The sequence below is a fragment of the Oncorhynchus mykiss genome, chromosome 8 (assembly GCF_013265735.2).
Source record: "Oncorhynchus mykiss isolate Arlee chromosome 8, USDA_OmykA_1.1, whole genome shotgun sequence".
In the NCBI taxonomy this organism is placed as follows: Eukaryota; Metazoa; Chordata; class Actinopteri; order Salmoniformes; family Salmonidae; genus Oncorhynchus; species Oncorhynchus mykiss.
Window position 1 is genome coordinate 86,637,844 of NC_048572.1, and position 26,416 is coordinate 86,664,259.

Here is a 26,416-nt window from a genome sequence, read left to right on the forward strand (position 1 = left end):
TATATGTATAGTGTATGTATATTATATATATAGTGTATGTATGTATAGTATATGTATAGTGTATGTATAGTGTATGTATGTATAGTATATGTATAGTATAGTTTATAATATATGTATAGTATATGTATAGTGAATGTATAGTGTATGTATGTATAGTATATGTATAGTGTATGTATGTATAGTATATGTATAGTGTATGTATATTATATATATAGTGTATGTATGTATAGTATATGTATAGTGTATGTATATTATATATATAGTGTATGTATGTATAGTATATGTATAGTGTATGTATAGTGTATGTATGTATAGTATATGTATAGTATAGTTTATAATATATGTATAGTATATGTATAGTATATGTATAGTGTATGTATAGTGTATGTATGTATAGTATATGTATAGTATAGTTTATAATATATGTATAGTATATGTATAGTGTATGTATAGTGTATGTATAGTGTATGTATATGTATAGTATATGTATAGTGTATGCATAGTATATGTATAGTGTATGTATATTATATGTATAGTGTATGTATAGTGTATGTATAGTGTATGTATAGTGTATGTATAGTGTATGTATAGTATATGTATAGTGTATGTATAGTGTATGTATGTATAGTATATGTATAGTATAGTTTATAATATATGTATAGTATATGTATAGTGTATGTATAGTGTATGTATATGTATAGTATATGTATAGTGTATGTATAGTGTATGTATATTATATGTATAGTGTATGTATATTATATGTATAGTGTATGTATAGTGTATGTATAGTGTATGTATAGTATATGTATAGTGTATGTATATTATATGTATAGTGTATGTATAGTGTATGTATAGTATATGTATAGTGTATGTATATTATATGTATAGTGTATGTATATTATATGTATAGTGTATGTATAGTGTATGTATAGTGTATGCATAGTATATGTATAGTGTATGTATAGTGTATGTATAGTATATGTATAGTGTATGTATATTATATGTATAGTGTATGTATATTATATGTATAGTGTATGTATATTATATGTATAGTGTATGTATAGTGTATGTATAGTATATGTATAGTATATGTATAGTGTATGTATAGTGTATGAATAGTATATGTATAGTGTATGTATAGTGTATGTATATTATATGTATAGTATATGTATAGTGTATGTATAGTATATGTATAGTGTATGTATAGTGTATGTATAGTATATGTATAGTATATGTATAGTGTATGTATAGTATATGTATAGTGTATGTATAGTGTATGTATAGTATATGTATAGTGTATGTATAGTGTATGAATAGTATATGTATAGTGTATGTATAGTGTATGTATATTATATGTATAGTATATGTATAGTGTATGTATAGTATATGTATAGTGTATGTATAGTGTATGTATAGTATATGTATAGTATATGTATAGTGTATGTATAGTATATGTATAGTGTATGTATAGTGTATGTATAGTATATGTATAGTGTATGTATATTATATGTATAGTGTATGTATATTATATGTATAGTGTATGTATAGTGTATGTATAGTGTATGTATAGTATATGTATAGTGTATGTATATTATATGTATAGTGTATGTATATTATATGTATAGTGTATGTATAGTGTATGTATAGTGTATGCATAGTATATGTATAGTGTATGTATATTATATGTATAGTGTATGTATATTATATGTATAGTGTATGTATAGTGTATGTATAGTGTATGTATAGTATATGTATAGTGTATGTATAGTGTATGTATGTATAGTATATGTATAGTATAGTTTATAATATATGTATAGTATATGTATAGTGTATGTATAGTGTATGTATATGTATAGTGTATGTATATTATATGTATAGTATATGTATAGTGTATGTATATTATATGTATAGTATATGTATAGTGTATGTATAGTGTATGAATAGTGTATGTATAGTGTATGTATATTATATGTATAGTATATGTATAGTGTATGTATATTATATGTATAGTATATGTATAGTGTATGTATAGTGTATGAATAGTGTATGTATAGTGTATGTATAGTGTATGTATAGTATATGTATAGTGTATGTATGTATAGCGTATGTATAGTATAGTTTATATTATATGTATAGTATATGTATAGTATATGTATAGTGTATGTATATTATATGTATAGTATATGTATAGTGTATGAATAGTATATGTATAGTGTATGTATATTATATGTATAGTATATGTATAGTGTATGTATATTATATGTATAGTATATGTATAGTGTATGTATAGTGTATGAATAGTGTATGTATAGTGTATGTATAGTGTATGTATAGTATATGTATAGTGTATGTATGTATAGCGTATGTATAGTATAGTTTATATTATATGTATATTATATGTATAGTGTATGTATATTATATGTATAGTATATGTATAGTGTATGTATAGTGTATGAATAGTATATGTATAGTGTATGTATATTATATGTATAGTATATGTATAGTGTATGTATAGTGTATGTATATGTATAGTATATGTATAGTGTATGCATAGTATATGTATAGTGTATGTATAGTGTATGTATAGTATATGTATAGTGTATGTATATTATATATATAGTGTATGTATAGTATATGTATAGTGTATGTATAGTATATGTATAGTGTATGTATATTATATGTATAGTATATGTATAGTGTATGTATATTATATGTATAGTATATGTATAGTGTATGTATATTATATGTATAGTATATGTATAGTGTATGTATAGTGTATGTATATGTATAGTATATGTATAGTGTATGTATAGTGTATGTATATAGTATATGTATAGTATATGTATAGTATATGTATAGTGTATGTATATAGTATATGTATAGTGTATGTATAGTATATGTATAGTGTATGTATAGTGTATGTATAGTGTATGTATAGTATATGTATAGTGTATGTATATTATATATATAGTGTATGTATAGTATATGTATAGTGTATGTATAGTATATGTATAGTGTATGTATGTATAGCGTATGTATAGTATAGTTTATAATATATGTATAGTATATGTATAGTATATGTATAGTATATGTATAGTGTATGTATATTATATGTATATTATATGTATAGTGTATTTATAGTATATGTATAGTGTATGTATAGTGTATGTATATTATATGTATATTATATGTATAGTGTATGTATAGTATATGTATAGTATATGTATAGTGTATGTATAGTGTATGAATAGTATATGTATAGTGTATGTATATTATATGTATATTATATGTATAGTGTATGTATAGTGTATGTATAGTATATGTATAGTGTATGTATAGTATATGTATAGTATATGTATAGTGTATGTATAGTGTATGAATAGTATATGTATAGTGTATGTATAGTGTATGTATAGTATATGTATAGTGTATGTATGTATAGCGTATGTATAGTGTATGTATAGTATATGTATAGTGTATGCATAGTATATGTATAGTGTATCTATAGTGTATTTATAGTATATGTATAGTGTATGTATAGTGTATGTATATTATATGTATATTATATGTATAGTGTATGTATAGTGTATGTATATTATATGTATAGTATATGTATAGTGTATGTATAGTGTATGTATAGTGTATGTATAGTATATGTATAGTGTATGTATGTATAGCGTATGTATAGTGTATAGTTTATAGTATATGTATAGTGTATGCATAGTATATGTATAGTGTATCTATAGTGTATTTATAGTATATGTATAGTGTATGTATAGTATATGTATATTATATGTATAGTGTATTTATAGTATATGTATAGTATATGTATATTATATGTATAGTATATGTATAGTGTATGTATAGTATGTGTATAATGTGTGTGAACTGATTGCCCCCCCATCTATCTTCAGAGCTCGTGCTGCTAGGCGACATAAACTGGAACATGCTTAACACCCCAGCCATCCTACCATCTAAGCTTGATGCCCTCAATCTCACACAAATTATCAACGAACCTACCAGGTACCTCCCCAAAGCCTTAAACAAAGCCCTCTAAATACACCTCTGCTGTCTTCAACCAAGATCTCAGCGATCACTACCTCATTGCCTGCATCCGTAATGGGCCATCAGTCAAACGAACTCCACTCACTGTCAAACGCTCAATGAAACACTTCAGCGAGCAGGCCTTTCTAATCGACCTGGCCGGGGTATCCTGGAAGGATATTGATCTCATCCCGTCAGTAGAGGATGCCTGGGTATTTTTTTTTAAATGCCTTCCTAACCATCTTAAATAAGCATGCCCCATTCAAGAAATTTAGAACCAGGAACAGATACAGCCCTTGGTTCTCCCCAGACCTGACTGCCCTTAACCAACACAAAAACATCCTATGGCGTTCTGCATTAGCATCGAACAGCCCTCGTGATTTGCAGCTGTTCAGGGAACCTAGAAACCATTATGCACAGGCAGTTAGAAAAGCCAAGGCTAGCTTTTTCAAGCAGAAATGTGCTTCCTGCAAACACTAACTCAAAAAAGTTATGGGACACTGTAAAGTCTATGGAGAATAAGAACACCTCCTCCCAGCTGCCCACTGCACTGAAGATAGGAAACACAGTCACCACTGATAAATCCACCATAATTGAGAATTTCAATAAGCATTTTTCTACGGCTGGCCATGCTTTCCACCTGGCTACTCCTATCCCGGGCAACAGCACTGCACCCCCCACAGCAACTCGCCCAAGCCTTCCCCATTTCTCCTTCTCCCAAATCCAGTCAGCTGATGTTCTGAAAGAGCGGCAAAATCTGGACCCCTAAAAATCAGCCGGGCTAGACAATCTGGACCCTTTCTTTCTAAAATTATTTATAAAATTATCTGCCACTTCCACTACAAATCTACCATTCCAGTGTTTGACTTGCTATATTGTATTTACTTTGCCACCATGGCCTTTTTTTTTTGCCTTTACCTCCCTTATCTCACCTCATTTGCTCACATCGTATATAGACTTGTTTATACTGTATTATTTACTGTATGTTTGTTTTACTCCATGTGTAACTCTGTGTCGTTGTATGTGTCGAACTGCTTTGCTTTATCTTGGCCAGGTCGCAATTGTAAATGAGAACTTGTTCTCAACTTGCCTACCTGGTTAAATAAAGGTGGAAAAAAAAAATGTATATGTATATTTTATGTATAGTGTATGTATAGTGTATGTATAGTGTATGTATGTATAATGTCAATGTATAACACTTAGTCATACTGTGTTTGTAATGTTATCTAACTATTAGTTGTCCATATTGTCACAGGAAGGAAGTAATGAAACAACACACATCATATCCAGCCTTCCTCTGTGTCTGGTCTGATTTCTAGGTCTTTTTGGTTCCCTACACAAGTGGACAAACATCTCACCCACACACTGTCCAAAAGACAGGCACATGTGGGGAATTAATAAAGTCCCATGCCATTGGCTGACTCACCAGTATAACCAGCCAATCATAGCTGGTTGGAGAGCCTGCCCCGCCTTTTCAATGGTAGGGGTTAAACACTGATTGGTTGACTCACCAGTAGAACCAGGGCTGGGCAGCCAATCATAGCGATGGCTGTGGAGAGTTTCCTCTTGTTGCCTCCGCTGTATGTTCCTGCACAGCGACCAGCGTACTCTGATAGACCCAGCTTCTGGATGCCCCAATCTGCCACCTAGTGGGGAGACAGGAGAGATGCAGAATGTGTTACAAACGCAAAGGGTAAAATACATGAATGTTAACACAAATACATACACACACATGCAGTATGCACATATATACATACAGTACACTACACTCATTCACACAAAAATACACAGACAGACAGACAGACAGACAGACAGACAGACAGACAGACAGACAGACAGACAGACAGACAGACGAGACAGACGAGACAGACGAGACGAGACAGACGAGACAGACGAGACAGACGAGACAGACAGACAGACAGACAGACAGACAGACAGACGAGACAGACGAGACAGACGAGACAGACGAGACAGACGAGACAGACGAGACAGACGAGACAGACAGACAGACAGACAGACAGACAGACAGACAGACAGACAGACAGACAGACTTACAGACGAGACAGACAGACGAGACAGACAGACAGACAGACAGACAGACAGACAGACAGACAGACAGACAGACAGACAGACAGACTCTCCCATCTCTACTCACTCTGCTGATGTCTGACTCGGGGACCCCTCGGAGACGAGCGTAGAGGTAAAGATGTTCCCTGCCTGTCAGCAGGTCGTCTATAGCGTCAAACTGAGGGCAGTAGCCCATGTTCTGGTGCACGTCCAACATGTCTGACAGGATACTGAGTGACCACAGAGAAACAGCTGCTTGGACATCCGTTTGTTTCTACGTTGATTCAAATTTTCTATACTTGCACAGTTTGTCAGTGGCTTCAGAGGATGAATACAACAACATTGAGTCTTTTCTTTCTGAACAGTGGGTCCAATACACACTATTTTTTTCCTCACATATTCCTGCGATGTGTTGTACCTGTATCCAGAGACAGTGGCCTCTCCAGAACTAACGTCTGTGTCTCCAGTCAACATCTTAAAGGTGGTCGTTTTCCCGGCTCCGTTCACTCCTAACAGACCGAAACACTGACAGCACAGAGACACGGTCAGACTAGTGACACACTCCAATTTGTTAAAGAAAGGTAGATGAAAGGGACTATAAAGGGGGAGGGGGACGGACAGACCTCTCCTGCAGGCACACCCACACAGATCCTGTCCACCGCTTGTCTCGTCTTCCCAGAGTACGTCTGTAGAGAGGACACAAAGAACCAGAGTTCGTTTGGACACAGACTCACGGTATATAGGTAACAACACAGGCCTATGTAACGGATGTGAAACGGCTAGCTTAGTTAGCGGTGGTGCGCGCTAAATAGCGTTTCAATCGGTGACGTCACTTGCTCTGAGACCTTGAAGTAGTGGTTCCCCTTGCTCTGCAAGGGCCGCGGCTTTTGTGGCGCGATGGGTAACGATGCTTCGTGGGTGACTGTTGTTGATGTGTGGTTCGCGCCCAGGCATGGGCGAGGGGACGGTCTAAAGTTATACTGTTACACCTACAATCCGATATGTCCTCACAGTTTCCTCTCTTTGACCTAGTAGGTTAAACACCGCCTTTGACACATCCGGTTGTGATACAACAGATATTTGTGAGGAGTCTGTATGCACAAGTATGTTAATGATGGAGGGGTCTACTATGTCGTATTCAGAGGGTCAAGATGATAGTTAACTTCTTTGGGACTGGAGGGCAGTATTGAGTAGCTTGGATGAATAAGGTGCCCAGAGTAACACTGCCTGCTACTCAGGCCCAGTTGCTAATATATGCATATTATTGGTAGATTTGGATAGAAAACACTCTGAAGTTTCTAAAACTGTTTGAATGATGTCTGAGTTTAACATATGGCAGGCAAAAACCTGAGAAAAATCCAACCAGGAAGTGGGAAATCTGAGGTTTGTAGTTTTTCAACTCATGCCCTATTGAATACACAGTGTCTTTGTGGTCATATTGCACTTCCTAACGCTTCCACTAGATGTCAACAGTCTTTAGAACCTTGTTTGATGCTTCTACTGTGAAGTGGGGGCGAATGAGAGGGGATGGAGTCAGAGGTCTGGCAGATTGCCATGAGCTGACCACGCGCGTTCACGTGATAGTTAGCTTGCGTTCCATTGCAATTCTACAGACAAAGGAATTCTCTGGTTGGAACATTATTGAAGATTTATGATAAAAATATCCTAAAGATTGATTTTATACTTCGATTGACATGTTTCTACGAACTGTAATAGAACTTTCGCATGGACTTGCCTGCGCGTCGTGAGTTTGGATTGTGTACTAAACGCACAAACAAAAAGGAGGTATTTGGACAGAAATGAGGGACTTTATCGAAATCAAACATTTATTGTGGAACTGGGATTCCTGGGAGTGCATTCTGATGAAGATCATCAAAGGTAAGTGAATATTTATAATGCTATTTTTGACTTCTGTTGACTGCACAACATGGCGGACATCTGCTTGGCTGTTTTCTTGTCTGAGCGCTGTACTCAGATTATTGCATGGTTTGCTTTTTCGGTAACGCTTTTTTGAAATCTGACACAGCGGTTGCATTAAGGAGAAGTTAATCTAAAGTTCCATGTGTAACACTTGTAGTTTCATCAACATTTATGATGAGTATTTCTGTAAATTGATGTGGCTCTCTGCAAAATCACCAGATGTTTTGGAACTACTAAACATAACACGCCAATGTAAACTTTGTCGAACAAAACATACATGTATTGTGTAACATGAAGTCCTATGAGTGTCATCTGATGAAGATCATCAAAGGTTAGTGATTCATTTCATCTCTATTTCTGCTTTTTGTGACTAGGTGCTTACCTAACATAATCGTTTGGTGTGCTTTTGCCGTAAAGCCTTTTTGAAATCAGACACTGTGGCTGGATTAACGAGAAGTTTATCTTTAAAACGGTGTAAAATACTTGTATGTTTGAGGAATTTAAATTGTGAGATTTCTGTTGTTTTGAATTTGGCGCCCTGCACTTTCACTGGCTGGTTGTTGAGGCGGGACGCTAGTGTCCCCAACATCCCAGAGAGGTTTTAACCTTGCAGAGGTCTCTGATCTGGAGGATGTCACTCTTGTTCCCGCCGTTATAGATCCTCTCTCTCTCCGCCGCCACGTCCTCGTCCTCATCTTTAGGAGGGGGCCCTCGGAAGTCTGATAACCTGGAGGGGAGAATTGATTGATTGATTGATCAATTACAACCCCTTTTTTCACACCGAATGTATGTAGAGTTTGAGATAAGCGTGGTTCTAACTTGAATGACCCACTAAATTAGGTCCATTTTCAGTGTGAATGGGATTTTAGTTTCCTATTGTGCAAAGACGGATAAAAAAAAAAAAATCCTTCCACACGGTGATATTGGAGCTAGTTCCTCACCAGTGGTCGAGGAAGAAGCGGTACTCTATGAGGATAGTAAAGAGGAAATAGACACATCCCTCTATAGCCATGAAGACCAGGTTCTTCCCTACAAAGTCCCATTTGAACGGATCCATGGCACGGTCCTCACCTGAAACACAACATGGGACAATGTACCAGGCCTTGACCCTCAGAAGAATTGGCACAAACAGATCCTGGTTACCAGGCTAGAGACGGGCCCGAATGAATAGGCTGGGTGTGGAAGTGTTGTAGGCTGGAGGAGGTTTAAAGAATAGATGAGTGTGGAAGTGTTGTAGGCTGGAGGAGGTTTAAAGAATAGATGAGTGTGGATGTGTTGTAGGCTGGAGGAGGTTTAAAGAATAGATGAGTGTGGAGGTGTTGTAGGCTGGAGGAGGTTTAAAGAATAGATGAGTGTGGAAGTGTTGTGAGCCATAGAGATTCAACACTAGCTATGTTGTGCTCACCAAAGTGTGCATAGACATCAGTCACCGCCTGGTTCATAGCCATGTCAATCAGCCCCCGGCCCAGACAGAAGTGAGGGAAGAGCAGGAGGCCTTTCTTCAGCCACTCATTGAACTCTAACAAGGCCTGGGGAGCACAACAACAATACAATAAATAACAACAACAACACAATAAACAACACAATAAACATCAACAACACTACAAACAACACAATAAACATCAACACAATAAACAACAACAATACAATAAATAACAACACAATAAACAAAAACACAACAAACAACAACAGCAACACAGGAAACAACAACACAATAAACAACAACAACACAAACAAAAACAACAACAATTAAACATGACTTGCTCCATCTCTCTCATGCACAATCTGCCTCTCCCTCTCTCTCATCCTCACCCGGTTGTTCTCGAACAGTTCCAATATGAAGGTGAGGGCGCTGCTGTTGATGCCGATGAACAGGTTAATGCAGGACAGAGAGACGTAGGCTGTACTGGGGATGTTAAAGATGTATGACATGGGGTACATCATGGGGGTTACTGACCACCTAGAGAGAGAGAGAGAGAGAGATAGAGAGAGAGAGAGAGAGATAGAGAGAGAGAGAGAGATTTAGGACGTCAAAAGTGGGTTTGGGGCCTCCCGTTGGCCTAGCGTCGTCCGGGTTATGGAGGGTTTGGCCGTTAGGGATATCCTTGTCTCAACGCGCACTAGCGACTCCTGTGGCGGGCCGGGCGCAGTGCACGCTGACCAAGTCGCTAGGTGTACGGTGTTTCCTCCGACACATTGGTGCGGCTGGCTTCCGGGTTGGATGCGCGCTATGTTAAGAAGCAGTGCGGCTTGGTTGGGTTGTGTTTCGGAGGACTCATGGCTCTCGACCTTTGTCTCTCCCGAGCCCGTACGGGAGTTGTAGCGATGAGACAAGACAGCAACTACTAATAATTGGATACCACGAAATTGGGGAGAAAAAGGGGGTGAAAAAAGGGAAGGGGGTTTGAAGCAGAGCATCGGAGAGGTCCCACAAAGTCTTCATAAGCAGCACACAAAAGCTTCCCAAATCATATGTCTAGTACTCACCCATACAGGAAGAGCAGGAGAACGAGGGCTGGCAGGTTGGTGGGTGAGGTGTAGCACTTCTTGTCGAAGGCCACAAAGATCCCCACCACCATGGCTGTACTGAGAGAGTAGTTCATCTGGAGAGACCGGAGATGGAAAATATGGAAAACATTTCAATTGATGAAATCCGGGTGAAACAAGTCACTGACAAGTCCAGGTCAATCAGATTCCAATTTAAATGGCTGCCAGGGGTAGGGGCGAAACTGTGATGGCTTTATACCTAAAAAATACTTATTCAGACTTGCCCCGGGGCCCAGCTGTATATACAATTTGGTACTTCTATCACAAAAGGCACAATTCAATATATTCAATACAGTTGGCAAGTAAGCATTTCATTGCACTGTGTACACCTCTGTATCCGCGAGCCTACCAGACGGGCTAAATGCTTTTTATGCTCTCTTTGAGGCAAGCAACACTGAAGCATGCATGAGAGCACCAGCTGTTCCGGACGACTGTGTGATCACGCTCTCCGTAGCCGATGTGAGCAAGACCTTTAAACAGGTCAACATTCACAAGGCTGTGAATAACGGATTACCAGGACTTGTACTCAGAGCAGACATTTTCAACCTCTCCCTGACCGAGTCTGTAATACCTACATGTTTCAAGCAGACCACCATTGTCCCTGAGCCAAAGAACACTAAGGTAACCTGCCTAAATGACAACCGCCCCGTAGCACTCATGTCTGTAGCCATGAAGTGCTTTGAAAGGCTGGTCATGGCTCACATCAACACCATTATCCCAGAAACCCTAGACCCACTCCAATTTGCATACCGCCCCAACAGATCCACAGATGATGCAATCTCTATTGCACTCCACACTGTCCTTTCCCACCTGGACAAAAGGAACACCTATGTGAGAATGCTGTTCATTGACTACAGCTCAGCGTTCAACACCATAGTACCCTCAAAGCTCATCACTAAGCTAAGGACCCTGGGACTAAACATCTCCCTCTGCAACTGGATCCTGGACTTCCTGAAGGGCAGGTTGAGAGCTTCAAGTTCCTTTGTGTCCACATCACCAACAAACTAACATGGTCCAAGCACACCAAGACAGTTGTGAGGAGGGCACAACAATGCCTTGGAGACTCAGGAGACTGAAAAGACTGAAAAGATTTGGCATGGGTCCCCAGATCCTGAAAAGGTAATACAGCTGCACCATCGAGAGCATCCTGACCGGTTGCATCACCGCCTGGTATGGCAACTGCTCGGCCTCCGACCGCAAGGCGCTACAGATGGTAGTGCGTACGACCCAGTACATCACTGGGGCAAAACTTCCTAACATCCAGGACCTACAGTATATACTAGGCGGTGTCAGACTAAGGTTGAAAAAATTGTCAAAGACTCCAGTCACCCAAGTCATAGACTGTTCTCTCTGCTACCGCACGGCAAGCGTTCCTTAACAGCTTCTACCCCCAAGCCATGAGACTGCTGAGCAATTAATCAAATGGCCACCCAAACTATTTGCATTGACACCCCTCCTTTGTTTTTACACTGCTGCTACTTGCTGTTTATTATCTATGCATAGTCACTTTACTCCTACCTACATGTACAAATTACCTTGACTAACCTGTACCCCCTGCACATTGACTCGGTACCGGTACCCCTTGTAAATAGCCTCATTATTTTTATTTTATTGTGTTATTTTTATTTTTTTTACTTTATTTAGTAAATCTTTTCTTGACTCTAGGGCTTGTAAGTAAGCATTTCACAGTAAGATCTACACCTGATGTATTCGGCGCATGTGACAAATAAAATTAGATTTGAATTCCAGGCGCTGGAAACAGGAGAGAGACACTGACTAAAAACAACATAAGAGTCTAGTTCCTCTCCAGGTATCTTCCTGTAACAGCTACTTCCTCTTTTGTGAGTTTAGTTCAAGTTACTGTAAAGCACTTTTGTCACAAATAACGATATAAAAAAAGATCTTCATAAGTAACAGTTTATTGATTCATTGAAAGACGTACCATATCCCAGAAGAAGTTGGCTAACCAGTAGACAAGGGGGCTGACCCCGCTGACGAACTGCAGGTGTTTGGCCTTGGTTACTCTCTCCTGGATCAGGTAGAGGACAAACGAGGCTGGGATGAAGGACATGGCAAAGATCACACAGATAGCTGTCACGGCGTCTACTGATGTCTTCAACCTGGGAGAGGAGAGAGACAGACAGGTTAGATAACAGATAGCTGTCACGGTGTCTACTGATGTCGTCAACCTGGGAGAGGAGAGAGACAGACAGGTTAGATAACAGATAGCTGTCACGGTGTCTACTGATGTCTTCAACCTGGGAGAGTAGAGACAGACAGTGTTAGACGGTGTCTACGACAGACAGGTTAGATGGTCACCCTAGAGGACAGACAGGTTAGATAACAGAGAGATGGTCACCCAAGAGGACAGACAGGTTAGATAACAGAGAGATGGTCACCCAAGAGGACAGACAGGTTAGATAACAGAGAGATGGTCACCCAAGAGGACAGACAGGTTAGATAACAGAGAGATGGTCACCCTAGAGGACAGACAGGTTAGATGGTCACCCTACAGGACAGACAGGTTAGATAACAGAGATATGGTCACCCTAGAGGACAGACAGGTTAGATGGTCACCCTACAGGACAGACAGGTTAGATAACAGAGAGATGGTCACCCAAGAGGACAGACAGGTTAGATAATAGAGAAACAAACACAAAGCCCACAAGCTATAGGGGAAAGGGGGATGCCTAGTTAGTTGTACAACTGAATGTATTCAACTGAAATGTGTCTTCTGCATTGAACCCAACCCCTCTGAATCAGTTAACTGCCTTGCTCAGGGGCAGAACGACAGATTTGTACCTTGTCAGCTCGGGGATTTCGATCCAGCAACCTTTTGGTTACTGGCCCAACGTTCCTACCCGACAGGCTACCTGCCGCCCCTAAAAAGCTCTACCCGATGAATCAACTGGCAAAATGACCCCTGACAGGATAAAGACCGTAGCATTGAATTGGCTCAGCACAAGCCTGTGATTAGTTCTTGTGTTGTTTTAAAAGAGGGAACCAGTGTAACTTACACAGTGACTTCAGACAGCTGTTCCTTGGTGAGGTTGAGGGGGTGGTTGATGGCTGTGATGCCGTACTGCATGGGGTCAACGTTACGAGGCAGGTGGGCCCTCAGAATGGCGTTGTTGGCCACATTCATGAAGGCCACCATGGCGTGCCAGCCTTTGTTGTTGTACCAGACCTGGTTTGGGGAGCAGAGGTGCGTTCAATATACAACTAATTTTGTAAAGAAAAAAAAAAGGATTAGCTGGATGGGATTAGAGGTACATTCAAATTTATGATGTTTTTTTTGTTATAATCTGAAATATGGAGTGATATACACTACCGTTCAAAAGTTTGGGGTCATTTGGAAATGTTTTGTCCATTAAATTAACATCAAATTGATCAGAAATACAGTGTAGACATTGTTAATGTTGTAAAGGACTATTGTAGCTGGAAACGGTTGCTTTTTAATGCAATATCTACATAGGCGTACAGAGGCCCATTATCAGCAACCATCACTCCAGTGTTCCAATGGCACGTTGTGTTAGTTAATCCAAGTTTATCATTTTAAAAGGTTAATTGATCATTACAAAACACTTCTGTAATTATGTTGGCACAGCTGAAAACTGTTCTGATTAAAGAAGCAATAAAACTGGCCTTAATTAGACTAGTTGAGGATCTGGAGCATCAACATTTGTGGGTTCGATTACAGGCTCAAAATGGACAGAAACAAAGAACTTGCTTCTGAAACTCGTCAGTCTATTCTTGTTCTGAGAAATGAAGGCTATTCAATGCGAGAAATTGCCAAGAAACTGAAGATCTCGTACAACGCTGTGTACTACTCCCTTCACAGAACAGCTCAAACTGGCTCTAACCAGAATAGAAAGAGGAGTGGGAGGCACAACTGAGCAAGAGGACAAGTACATTAGAGTATCTAGTTTGAGAAACAGACGCCTCACAAGTTCTCAACTGGCAGTTTCATTAAATCGCACATGCAAAACACTAACAATTCCTACACTGTATTTCTGATCAATTTGATGTTATTTTATTGGACAAAAAAAAATACTTTTCTTTCCAAAAAAATTCCAAGTGATCCCAAACTTTTGAACGGTAGTGTACATACCAAAACAAATAGAAATAAATCATGTAAATAAAAATAATATAATGTTTTTCAATATGATGTCTCAGGTAACATGATAATATCATACCGTGATTCAGAGGTATATGACAGCCTGTAACTAACTTACTTTGACATTGTATTCACTTTCCATGTATCTGAGGAAAGGTCCGATCTCCTGCAGCGATTGTTTTGTGTAGGGACCCTGCCGGAATTATTAAAAACAATATTGTGTAACTGAGCTAACTGTAAATCACACTCACTTAATTCCTACCACTACTACTACACGCTCCATCCCTCCAGAGCCCAGGAGGCTGGTGAAAGGGAGGACAGCTCATAATAATGTCTGGAATGGATTGAATGGCATGGAAGATGTGTTTGATGGCATTCCTTTAATTCCATTCCAGACATTACTATGAGCCCTTTCTCCCAAATGAAGGTGCCACCAGCCTCCTGTGCTCCAGAGCCCTGACCCACTAGGCCAGGTATGTAGTGATCAATACCCCAGTGACGTTGAGCATCTTCATCAGTTGAGAGAGGGTATCCTGGATCTGTTTAGGGCTGACTTCCAGTATGGGCAGCTGACCTCCAACAGACAGGCCTCCATACCTGAGGACCAACGACACAGTCATACAGACAACACTCCAACATACAACACTCCAACAGACAACACTCCAACAGACAACACTCCAACAGACAACACTCCAACAGACAACACTCCAACAGACAGGCCTCCAACAGACAACCCCTCCAACAGACAGGCCTCCAACAGACAACACTCCAACAGACAACACTCCAACAGACAACACTCCAACAGACAGGCCTCCAACAGACAACCCCTCCAACAGACAGGCCTCCAACAGACAGGCCTCCAACAGACAGGCCTCCAACAGACAACACTCCAACAGACAACACTCCAACAGACAACACTCCAACAGACAACCCCTCCAACAGACAACCCCTCCAACAGACAGGCCTCCAACAGACAGGCCTACAACAGACAGGCCTACAACAGACAACCCCTCCAACACACAGGGCTCCAACAGACAGGACTCCAACAGACAGGACTCCCACAGACAACCCCTCCAACAGACAGGCCTCCAACTGACAGTCCTCCAACAGACAGGCCTCCAACAGACAGGTCTCCAACAGACAACCCCTCCAACAGACAGGTCTCCAACAGACAACCCCTCCAACAGACAACCCCTCCAACAGACAACCTCTCCAACAGACAGGCCTCCAACAGACAACCCCTCCAACAGACAGGCCTCCAACAGACAGGCCTCCAACAGACAGGCCTCCTACAGACAGGCCTCCAACAGACAGGCCCTCCAACAGACAGGCCTCCATACCTGAGGATCAACGACAGTCATACAGACCTCCAACAGACAGGCCTCCAACAGACAGGCCTCCAACAGACAGGCCTTCCAACAGACAGGCCCTCCAACAGACAGGCCCTCCAACAGACAGGCCCTCCAACAGACAGGCCCTCCAACAGACAACCCCTCCAACAGACAACCCCTCCAACAGACAGGCCCTCCAACAGACAGGCCCTCCAACAGACAGACCCTCCAACAGACAGGCCTCGCAGACCTGAGGATCAACGACACATACACACACCCCTACAAAAGACAGGCCCTCCAACAGACAGGCCTCAATACCTGAGGATCAACAACGCAGACACACACACCCCTCCAAAAGACAGGCCCTCCAACAGACAACCCTCCAAAAGACAGGCCTCCCAGACCTGAGGATCAACGACACAGACATACACATACCCCTCCAAAAGACAGGCCCTCCAACAGACAACCCCTCCAACAGACAGGCCTCCAACAGACAGGCCCTCCAACAGACAGGCCTCGCAGACCTGAGGATCAACAACACAGACATACACACACCCCTACAAAAGACAGGCCCTCCAACAGACAACCCCTCCCACAGACAGGCCTCCAACAGACAACCCCTCCAACAGACAACCCCTCCAACAGACAGGTCTCCAACAGACAACCCCTCCAACAGACAACCCCTCCAACAGACAACCCCTCCAACAGACAACCCCTCCAACAGACAGGTCTCCAACAGACAACCCCTCCAACAGACAACCCCTCCAACAGACAACCCCTCCAACAGACAGGCCTCCAACAGACAACCCCTCCAACATACAGGCCTCCAACAGACATATTACACAAAATCCCCCGAGACAAGAATCATAATTTCTACTAGAGGGTGAAACAGTGTATGACAAATAAGCTAAACTTAAACTGATATTTAGTTTGCTATGAGGTATGTATGGAAAATAAATAAAAGCATACCTTTGTTCATTCACCCAGTATTTGCTCTTCAAACTGGAAATGGAAAACAAAATAATAAAATGACTGTAACAGATGAACATATATAATCAGATGACTTCTGCTGTTTGACATGGATGACCGTGTCTCGACTGGCCTGCTCGGGTCAGGTTACCGTGGACCACAATCCTACAGAGAGATCTCTTACACGCCCAATTTTTCAGTTTTTGATTTGTTAAAAAAGTTTGAAATATCCAATAAATGTCGTTCCACTTCATGATTGTGTCCCACTTGTTGTTGATTCTTCACAAAAAAAAATACAGTTTTATATCTTTATTTTATGAAGCCTGAAATGTGGAATAAGGTCGCAAAGTTCAAGGGGGCCGAATACTTTCGCAAGGCACTGTATTTAGTGAGACTCGCTTTGTGCAGATTCCCAGATTATGCGACGTTCAAAATGAGACTGTAGAGGAAATTGATTAATTAGTGACTGTTGTAAAAATTGATATTCTGATGTTCTTTGAGTTCATTTGGGAAATAGAAACTCAATAAAGCCAAACTTTCCCATGGTGCCCCCCGGTTAAGGAGTTAATAATTACCTGATGAATTTAATCATGTAATTATAAACCGTTAACTTCTTGGTGACATGGGGGCAGTATTGAGTAGCTTGGATGAATAAGGTGCCCAGAGTAAACTGCCTGCTACTCTGTCCCAGATGCTAATATATGCATATTATTATAATCAGTGGACTATAATTAGTACTATTGGATATAAAACACTCTAAAGTTTCTAAAACTGTTTGAATGATGTCTGTGAGTTTAACAGAACTCATATGGCAGGCGAAAACCTGAGACAAATCCAACCAGGAAGTGGGAAATCTGAGACTTTTTTTTAACTCAGCCCCTATTGTAGATACAGTGGGATATTGGTTATGTTGCACTTCCTAAGGCTTCCACTAGTTGTCAACTGTCTTTAGAAACTTATTTGAGGATTCTACTATAAAGAAGCGGCTCATGAGAGCTGTTTGAGTCAAGTGGTCTGGCAGAGTGCCTTGGGCTCATGACGCACGGTCACGAGAGAGATAGCTCTTGTTCCATTGCTTTTCTACAGACAATGGAATTTTTCGGTTGTAACATTATTGAAGATTTATGTAAAAAATATCCTAAAGATTGATTCTATACTTAATTTGGCATGTTTCTACGACCTGCAATATAACTTTTTGAACTTTTCGTCCGACGTTCGGCTGGACCTGAACGCGCTTTTGGATTTGTTTACCAAACGCCCTAACAAAAGAGGCTATTTGGACATAAATTATGGACATTATCGAACAAATCAAACATTTATTGTGGAACTGGGATTCCTGGGAGTGCATTCTGATGAAGATCATTAAAGGCTAAGTGAATATTTATAATGCTTTTTCTGACTAATGTTGACTACCCAATTTGGCGGATATTTTTTGGGCTGCTTTGCTGTCTGAACGCTGTACTCAGATTATTGCATGGTTTGCTTTTTCCGTAAAGCTTTTTTGAAATCTGACACAGCGGTTGCATTAAGGAGAAGTATATCTCTAATTCGATGTGTAACGCTTGAATTTTTATCAACATTTATGATGAGTATTTCTGTAACTTGATGTGGCTCTCTGCAAAATCAATGCATGGTTTAGAACTACTGAACGTAACGCGCCAATGTAAATGAGATTTTTTGATATAAATATGCACTTTAGCGAACAAAACATACATGTATTGTGTAACATGAAGTCCTATGAGTGTCATCTGATGAAGATCAAAGGTTAGTGATTAATTTTATCTCTATTTGTGCTTTTTGTGACTCCTCTCTTTGGCTGGAAAAATGGCTGGTTTTTCTGTGACTTGGTGGTGACCTAACAATCATTTGTGGTGCTTTCGCTGTAAAGCATTTTTGAAATCAAACACTGTGGCTGGATTGACGAGAATTGTATCTTTAAAATGGTGTAAGATACTTGTATGCTTGAGGAATTTTAATTATGAGATTTTTGTTGTTTTGAATTTGGCGCCCTGCACTTTCACTAGCTGTTGGCGCTAGCGTCCCACATATCTCAGAGAGGTTAATCATTAGATGAGCAGCAGTCGTCACATCAACAATCAATACAACGTCACCACAACTGTAACAGATTGACATATAATCCGTGGACTTCTGATGTTTGACATGGGTGACTGTAACTCTACCACACCTGTCTGATACATATAACACACGTCTATGACGATGATCACAGTTGGCGGTGTATGGACCCCTTACCTTTGTCTGATGAGGCTGGGGTAGGTTTTAACCAGGTAGTCTGTAATGTTTCTATCAGTCAGGTCCAGTAGTATATCTCCCGTAGCCTCTTTCCTCTGTAAATACATCACACACAACATTTACCATCACATTGGATACATTAAAACAGCTCGATAACAGACAGTCCAGTTATTTGACGTAATCCAATACTAGCAATGCAGATTCAACTCATGAAGAACTTCATGATTATGTGACTTTTTTTGGATATATCAAAGAACTAGACTGGCGTACTGGATACTGGAGGGGTACTGGAGGAGAGTTTAGGACTGGCTAGGGGTACTGGAGGAGTGGTTAGGACTGGCTAGGGGTACTGGAGGAGTGGTTAGGACTGGCTAGGGGTACTGGAGGAGAGTTTAGGACTGGCTAGGGGTACTGGAGGCCAGGTTTAGACTGGCTAGGGGTAATGGAGGAGTGGTTAGGACTGGCTAGGGGTACTGGAGGAGAGGTTAGGACTGGCTAGGGGTACTGGAGGAGAGGTTAGGACTGTCTAGGGGTACTGGAGGAGTGGTTAGGACTGGCTAGGGGTACTGGAGGAGAGGTTAGGACTGGCTAGGGGTACTGGAGGAGAGGTTAGGACTGTCTAGGGGTACTGGAGGAGGGGTTAGGACTGGCTAGGGGTACTGGAGGAGAGGTTAGGACTGGCTAGGGGTACTGGAGGAGTGGTTAGGACTGGCTAGGGGTACTGGAGGAGTGGTTAGGACTGGCTAGGGGTACTGGAGGAGAGGTTAGGACTGGCTAGGGGTACTGGAGGAGAGGTTAGGACTGTCTAGGGGTACTGGAGGAGTGGTTAGGACTGGCTAGGGGTACTGGAGGAGTGGTTAGGACTGGCTAGGGGTACTGGAGGAGAGGTTAGGACTGGCTAGGGGTACTGGAGGAGAGGTTAGGACTGTCTAGGGGTACTGGAGGAGGGGTTAGGACTGGCTAGGGGTACTGGAGGAGTGGTTAGGACTGGCTAGGGGTACTGGAGGAATGGTTAGGACTGGCTAGGGGTACTGGAGGAGTGGTTAGGACTGGCTAGGGGTACTGGAGGAGTGGTTAGGACTGGCTAGGGGTACTGGAGGAGTGGTTAGGACTGGCTAGGGGTACTGGAGGAGTGGTTCGGACTGGCTAGAGGTACTGGAGGAGTGGTTAGGACTGGCTAGGGGTACTGGAGGAGTGGTTAGGACTGGCTAGGGGTACTGGAGGAGTGGTTAGGACTGGCTAGGGGTACTGGAGGAGTGGTTAGGACTGGCTAGAGGTACTGGAGGAGTGGTTAGGACTGGCTAGAGGTACTGGAGGCCAGGTTTACACTGGCTAGAGGTACTGGAGGAGTGGTTAGGACTGGCTAGGAGTACTGGAGGAGTGGTTAGGACTGGCTAGAGGTACTGGAGGAGAGGTTAGAACTGTCTAGGTGTACTGGAGGCCAGGTTTAGACTGGCTAGAGGTACTGGAGGAGTGGTTAGGACTGGCTAGGGGTACTGGAGGAGTGGTTAGGACTGGCTAGGGGTACTGGAGGAGTGGTTAGGACTGGCTAGGGGTACTGGAGGAGTGGTTAGGACTGGCTAGGGGTACTGGAGGAGTGGTTCGGACTGGCTAGAGGTACTGGAGGAGTGGTTAGGACTGGCTAGAGGTACTGGAGGCCAGGTTTACACTGGCTAGAGGTACTGGAGGAGTGGTTAGGACTGGCTAGGAGTACTGGAGGAGTGGTTAGGACTGGCTAGAGGTACTGGAGGAGAGGTTAGAACTGTCTAGGTGTACTGGAGGCCAGGTTTAGACTGGCTAGAGGTACTGGAGGAGTGGTTAGGACTGGCTAGGGGTACTGGAGGAGTGGTTAGGACTGGCTAGGGGTACTGGAGGAGTGGTTAGGACTGGCTAGGGGTACTGGAGGAGTGGTTAGGACTGGCTAGGGGTACTGGAGGAGTGGTTAGGACTGGCTAGGGGTACTGGAGAACAGGTTACAGGAGGACAGGTTACAGGAGGACAGGTTACTGAGGACAAGTTACTGGAGGACAGGTTCCTGAGGACAGGTTACTGGAGGACAGGTTACAGGAGGACAGGTTACTAAAGGACAGGTTACTGAGGACAAGTTACTGGAGGACAGGTTACAGGAGGACTGGTTACTAAAGAACAGGTTACTGGATGACAGGTTACTAAAGGACAGGTTACTGAAGACAGGTTACTGAGGACAGGTTACTGGAGAACAGGTTACAGAGGACAGGTTACTGGAGGACAGGTTACTAAAGGACAGGTTACAGGAGGACAGGTTACAGGGAGACAGGTTACAGGGAGACAGTTTACTAAAGGACAGGTTACTGGAGGACAGGTTACTAAAGGACAGGTTACTAAAGGACAGGTTGCTAAAGGACAGGTTGTTGGAGGACGGGTTACTGGAGGACAGGTTACTAAAGGACAGGTCACTGGAGAACAGGTTACTAAAGGACAGGTTACAGGAGGACAGGTTACTAAAGGACAGGTTACTGAGGACAGGTTACTAAAGGACAGGTTACTAAAGGACAGGTTACTGGAGGACAGGTTACTAAAGGACAGGTTACTAAAGGACAGGTTAACGGAGGACAGGTTACTGGAGGACAGGTTACTGGAGGACAGGTTACTGGAGGACAGGTTACTGGGGGAGAGGTTACTGGAGGACAGGTTACTGGAGGACAGGTTACTGCTGTAACATATAAGAAACATCCAGTAGACACAGAGAACAGTCAGTATACTGACCTGCATAGGCGGCAGCCCCCCAGCTCCGATTGGACAGATGGGTAACATAGTCAGCTTCTTATTGGTGCTGCACTGGCAGGAAGGGGAGGGGTTTAGCGGGTGCCACTCAGGGCTCTGCAGGATGTTATTGGCTATTGAAGAAACCGCAGGTGTCTCCCAGGCCAATGTCTCGTTCTCACAGGGCAGGTTTCTGTATGGACAAAGTACACAAACACAATACATTATCAGAGAACTTGGTGATTTATAGTTAGTAGAGTAGAGGGAGATTTCAGAATATTAGTCAAAACACAGTCTTCAACCTAGAGCGGCTGGTACTCACTGTAGAGGGCTTCCTGCCATACAGCGAGTGCCAAGGCCAGGGGGGTTCAGCAACACCTTGGTGAAATGTCTCATCTGGTAGTTTTCCAGTCGCTCGTTACTGAGAAACGGAGGAAGAAAGAGAAGAAGAACAGGAAGACCAGGGTCATGACCTACTGGTTAGATACCTAATATAATGGGATGAGAACAGGAAGACCAGGGTCATGACCACCTGGTTAGATACATAATATAATGTGATGAGAACAGGAAGACCAGGGTCATGACCTACTGGTTAGATACCTAATATAATGTGATGAGAACAGGAAGACCCGGGTCATGACCTCCTGGTTAGATACCTAATATAATGTGATGAGAACAGGAAGACCAGGGTCATGACCTACTGGTTAGATACCTAATATAATGTGATGAGAACAGGAAGACCAGGGTCATGACCTCCTGGTTAGATACCTAATATAATGTGATGAGAACAGGAAGACCAGGGTCATGACCTACTGGTTAGATACCTAATATAATGTGATGAGAACAGGAAGAACAGGGTCATGACCTCCTGGTTAGATACCTAATATAATGTGATGAGAACAGGAAGAACAGGGTCATGACCTCCTGGTTAGATACCTAATATAATATGATGAGAACCGGAAGAACAGGGTCATGACCTCCTGGTTAGAGTTGCCTGTATATCATTCTCCAAACTGCGAAGGACTAACCTGAAGAACGTTAGCTGCTTTCCATACATCCAGGGAGTGAGGGTGAGAGGGGGGTACTCTCCGAACGGAGGCACGATCATGGTGAAGATCAGGGCTATCAGGACGAAGCTAGCAGGCAGGACGATCTGGGGACACGAAACCATTCACACTATTACTCAAAGGGATACCATCCCAGTTTTACTCTGACCCTATGTGACCTGGTCTGGTATAATATTCTAACTCTGAATCCCAAACCATCCCCTAGCCCCTAGCCCCTAGCCCCTGACCAGCAGGGCCAGGAAGTGCTTTATGACCAGAATACCTTCCCATCTATATTTTATCCATCCCTCCCACTGTCCCTCCCATCTCCCCTTCCTCCCACCACCCATCCCACCCTCCCTCCCTCCCTCCCTCCCACCACCCATCCCACCCTCCATCCATCTCTCCCTCCCTCCAACCACCCCCCCAACCACCCATCACACCCTCCCACCATCCCTCCATCCCACCCTCCATCCTTCCCTCCTTCCCTCCACCCCAACATCCCTCCCTCCACCCCAACATCCCTCCATCCCACCCCCCACCCTCCCTCCATCCCACCCTCCATCCTTCCCTCCTTCCCTCCACCCCAACATCCCTCCCTCCACCCCAAAATCCCTCCCTCCCTCCATCCATCCCACGCCCCCACCCTCCCACCACCCATCCCACCCTCCATCCATCTCTCCCTCCCCCCAACCACCCCTCTCCAACCACCCATCACACCCTCCCACCCTCCCACCATCCCACCATCCCTCCATCCCAACATCCCTCCACCCCAACATCCCTCCCTCCAGCCATCCATCCAAACCTGTGCGAGGAAGTCTTTGTATGATCTGGTAGCATGGTGAAACCTCTTGACCAGCAGAGCCAGAAACTGCTTCATGACCAGATTAGCTCCTTTGACCTGACTCGACCCTTTCCCAGCGCTGTCGTCGACATGGTTACCCCCACCGTTGGCCTGCTTCAGACCGTTAGCCTCTGTGTAAAGTAGGAGAAGACAGTCTTTAGGAAGTGGATATATTTGACCGGCAGGTACAAAGGTTAAGGTTTAGGCATAGGGTTCCTCAAACTGTGTTAGCTTGCTGAGCTAAAGCATTAGCTTAGGATTTCAGGAAAGATGGTCTCGCTTGGTCTGACTTACATGCTTAGCCAAAGTGATACTTTGAGTCTTGCCTTGCCAGACTAAAGGCACCAACCATTTAAATGTCTCTAGGCAAGCGCCTGGTGTGAAAACAGGCAGGCTTAGTGGCGGATTCTAACCTTCAGGTTCACCCTCCTCCACACCAACTTTACTGCAGCTTTTGGTTCTCTTCAGCAACATCCACTGTTCTATGGTAGGGTGGTCCACAGTTCACAGCACAAGACAACACAACACAACACAAGACATCAAAACACAACACCATGACACTTCACAACAACAACGTCATCGTCCACAACAACAGCACAACAGAAACTACTTAAAAGAGGAACATTCATACGTTGGAAAAAGAAGGTAGGAAGTAAATTGGAGAGGAGTAGACTGTAGGGACAGTGAGTGTGGTCAATTGGAGAGGAGTAGACTGTAGGGACAGTGAGTGTGGTCAATTGGAGAGGAGTAGACTGTAGGGACAGTGAGTGTGGTCAATTGGAGAGGAGTAGACTGTAGGGACAGTGAGTGTGGTCAATTGGAGAGGAGTAGACTGTAGGGACAGTGAGTGTGGTCAATTGGAGATGAGTAGACTGTAGGGACAGTGAGTGTGGTCAATTGGAGATGAGTAGACTGTAGGGACAGTGAGTGTGGTCAATTGGAGAGGAGTAGACTGTAGGGACAGTGAGTGTGGTCAATTGGAGAGGAGTAGACTGTAGGGACAGTGAGAGTGGTAAATTGGAGAGGAGTAGACAGTAGGGGCAGTGAGAGTGGTAAATTGGAGAGGAGTAGACTGTAGGGACAGTGAGTGTGGTAAATTGGAGAGGAGTAGACTGTAGGGACAGTGAGTGTGGTAAATTGGAGAGGAGTAGACTGTAGGGACAGTGAGTGTGGTAAATTGGAGAGGAGTAGACTGTAGGGACAGTGAGTGTGGTCAATTGGAGAGGAGTAGACTGTAGGGACAGTGAGTGTGGTCAATTGGAGAGGAATAGACTGTACGGACAGTGAGTGTGGTCAATTGGAGAGGAGTAGACTGTAGGGACAGTGAGTGTGGTCAATTGGAGATGAGTAGACTGTAGGGACAGTGAGAGTGGTAAATTGGAGAGGAGTAGACTGTAGGGGCAGTGAGAGTGGTCAATTGGAGAGGAGTAGACTGTGGGGACAGTGAGTGTGGTCAATTGGAGAGGAGTAGACTGTAGGGACAGTGAGTTTGGTCAATTGGAGAGGAGTAGACTGTAGGGACAGTGAGTGTGGTCAATTGGAGATGAGTAGACTGTAGGGACAGTGAGTGTGGTAAATTGGAGAGGAGTAGACTGTAGGGGCAGTGAGTGGTGTAAATTGGAGAGGAATAGACTGTAGGGACAGTGAGTGTGGTCAATTGGAGAAGAGTAGACTGTAGGGACAGTGAGTGTGGTCAATTGGAGATGAGTAGACTGTAGGGACAGTGATAGTGGTAAATTGGAGAGGAGTAGACTGTAGGGACAGTGAGTGTGGCATTTACCTGGAGTTTTGGCATTGGCTGCTGCTTCTTCCCCATCTGCTGTCACCTTCAGAAAGATCTGGAAGGAAGAAACATCAGCTATTCATTTGGACCCAGTGTTCAAATAGAATACAGGCCACCTACTCTTGTACCCCTGACCACGTGTGCCAAATTTCACCATGATCCCGAGTAGGGTTGTGGCGGTCCTGAAATTTAGTCAGCCGGTGGGTCGGTCTCATGGTAATTTACCGTTAATTATTATAAACACATTTAGCATCGCCTGGCTTCCCCACACAGCCTACAAGCCACTGATGCAGACCTACAGATCTACAAAAGTCTAATAAATCCATGTAATATATTCTACACCTTCACAATAAATCCATGATTTATTTTAGACAGGTCTAAAGAAACATGATAAGAGGGAAATGTAGTCTATTTCAGAAGAACAGAATAGCATCCTCTGAGTCAATCCTTCTGTTAGGTCCTGATCTGGCTGTGCCATATGGCTGTGGGCTACATCCTCTGAGTCAATCCTTCTGTTAGGTCCTGATCTGGCTGTGCCATATTTTTTTTATTTTTTATTTCACCTTTATTTAACCAGGTAGGCTAGTTGAGAACAAGTTCTCATTTGCAACTGCGACCTGGCCAAGATAAGGCATAGCAGTGTGAACAGACAACACAGAGTTACACATGGAGTAAACAATTAACAAGTCAATAACACAGTAGAAAAAAGGGGAGTCTATATATACATTGTGTGCAAAAGGCATGAGAAGGTAGGCA

General features: G+C 42.6%; 1 protein-coding gene across 3 annotated transcripts in view; it reads right to left on the minus strand.

Annotated features, from left to right (window-relative positions):
• abca4b (ATP-binding cassette, sub-family A (ABC1), member 4b) overlaps positions 1 to 26,416 on the minus strand; it is a 133,651-nt gene that overhangs the window by 7,708 nt on the left and 99,527 nt on the right. For 2 of the 3 annotated variants that reach the window (XM_036986622.1, XM_036986624.1), the window contains 21 exons: positions 25,658 to 25,715; positions 24,291 to 24,359; positions 23,839 to 24,008; positions 23,016 to 23,140; positions 22,310 to 22,408; positions 21,991 to 22,180; positions 19,246 to 19,340; positions 16,996 to 17,028; positions 15,187 to 15,292; positions 14,814 to 14,888; positions 13,596 to 13,765; positions 12,521 to 12,698; positions 10,519 to 10,634; positions 9,844 to 9,991; positions 9,437 to 9,560; positions 8,973 to 9,102; positions 8,638 to 8,758; positions 6,735 to 6,797; positions 6,530 to 6,636; positions 6,200 to 6,341; positions 5,556 to 5,690 (listed from right to left, as the gene is read on the minus strand). In XM_036986622.1, the coding sequence (XP_036842517.1) occupies positions 5,556 to 5,690; positions 6,200 to 6,341; positions 6,530 to 6,636; positions 6,735 to 6,797; positions 8,638 to 8,758; positions 8,973 to 9,102; positions 9,437 to 9,560; positions 9,844 to 9,991; positions 10,519 to 10,634; positions 12,521 to 12,698; positions 13,596 to 13,765; positions 14,814 to 14,888; positions 15,187 to 15,292; positions 16,996 to 17,028; positions 19,246 to 19,340; positions 21,991 to 22,180; positions 22,310 to 22,408; positions 23,016 to 23,140; positions 23,839 to 24,008; positions 24,291 to 24,359; positions 25,658 to 25,715 (2,454 nt within the window). The remainder of the gene's footprint in view (positions 1 to 5,555; positions 5,691 to 6,199; positions 6,342 to 6,529; positions 6,637 to 6,734; positions 6,798 to 8,637; positions 8,759 to 8,972; positions 9,103 to 9,436; positions 9,561 to 9,843; positions 9,992 to 10,518; positions 10,635 to 12,520; positions 12,699 to 13,595; positions 13,766 to 14,813; positions 14,889 to 15,186; positions 15,293 to 16,995; positions 17,029 to 19,245; positions 19,341 to 21,990; positions 22,181 to 22,309; positions 22,409 to 23,015; positions 23,141 to 23,838; positions 24,009 to 24,290; positions 24,360 to 25,657; positions 25,716 to 26,416) is intronic. The other variant, XM_036986623.1, reaches the window with a different exon arrangement.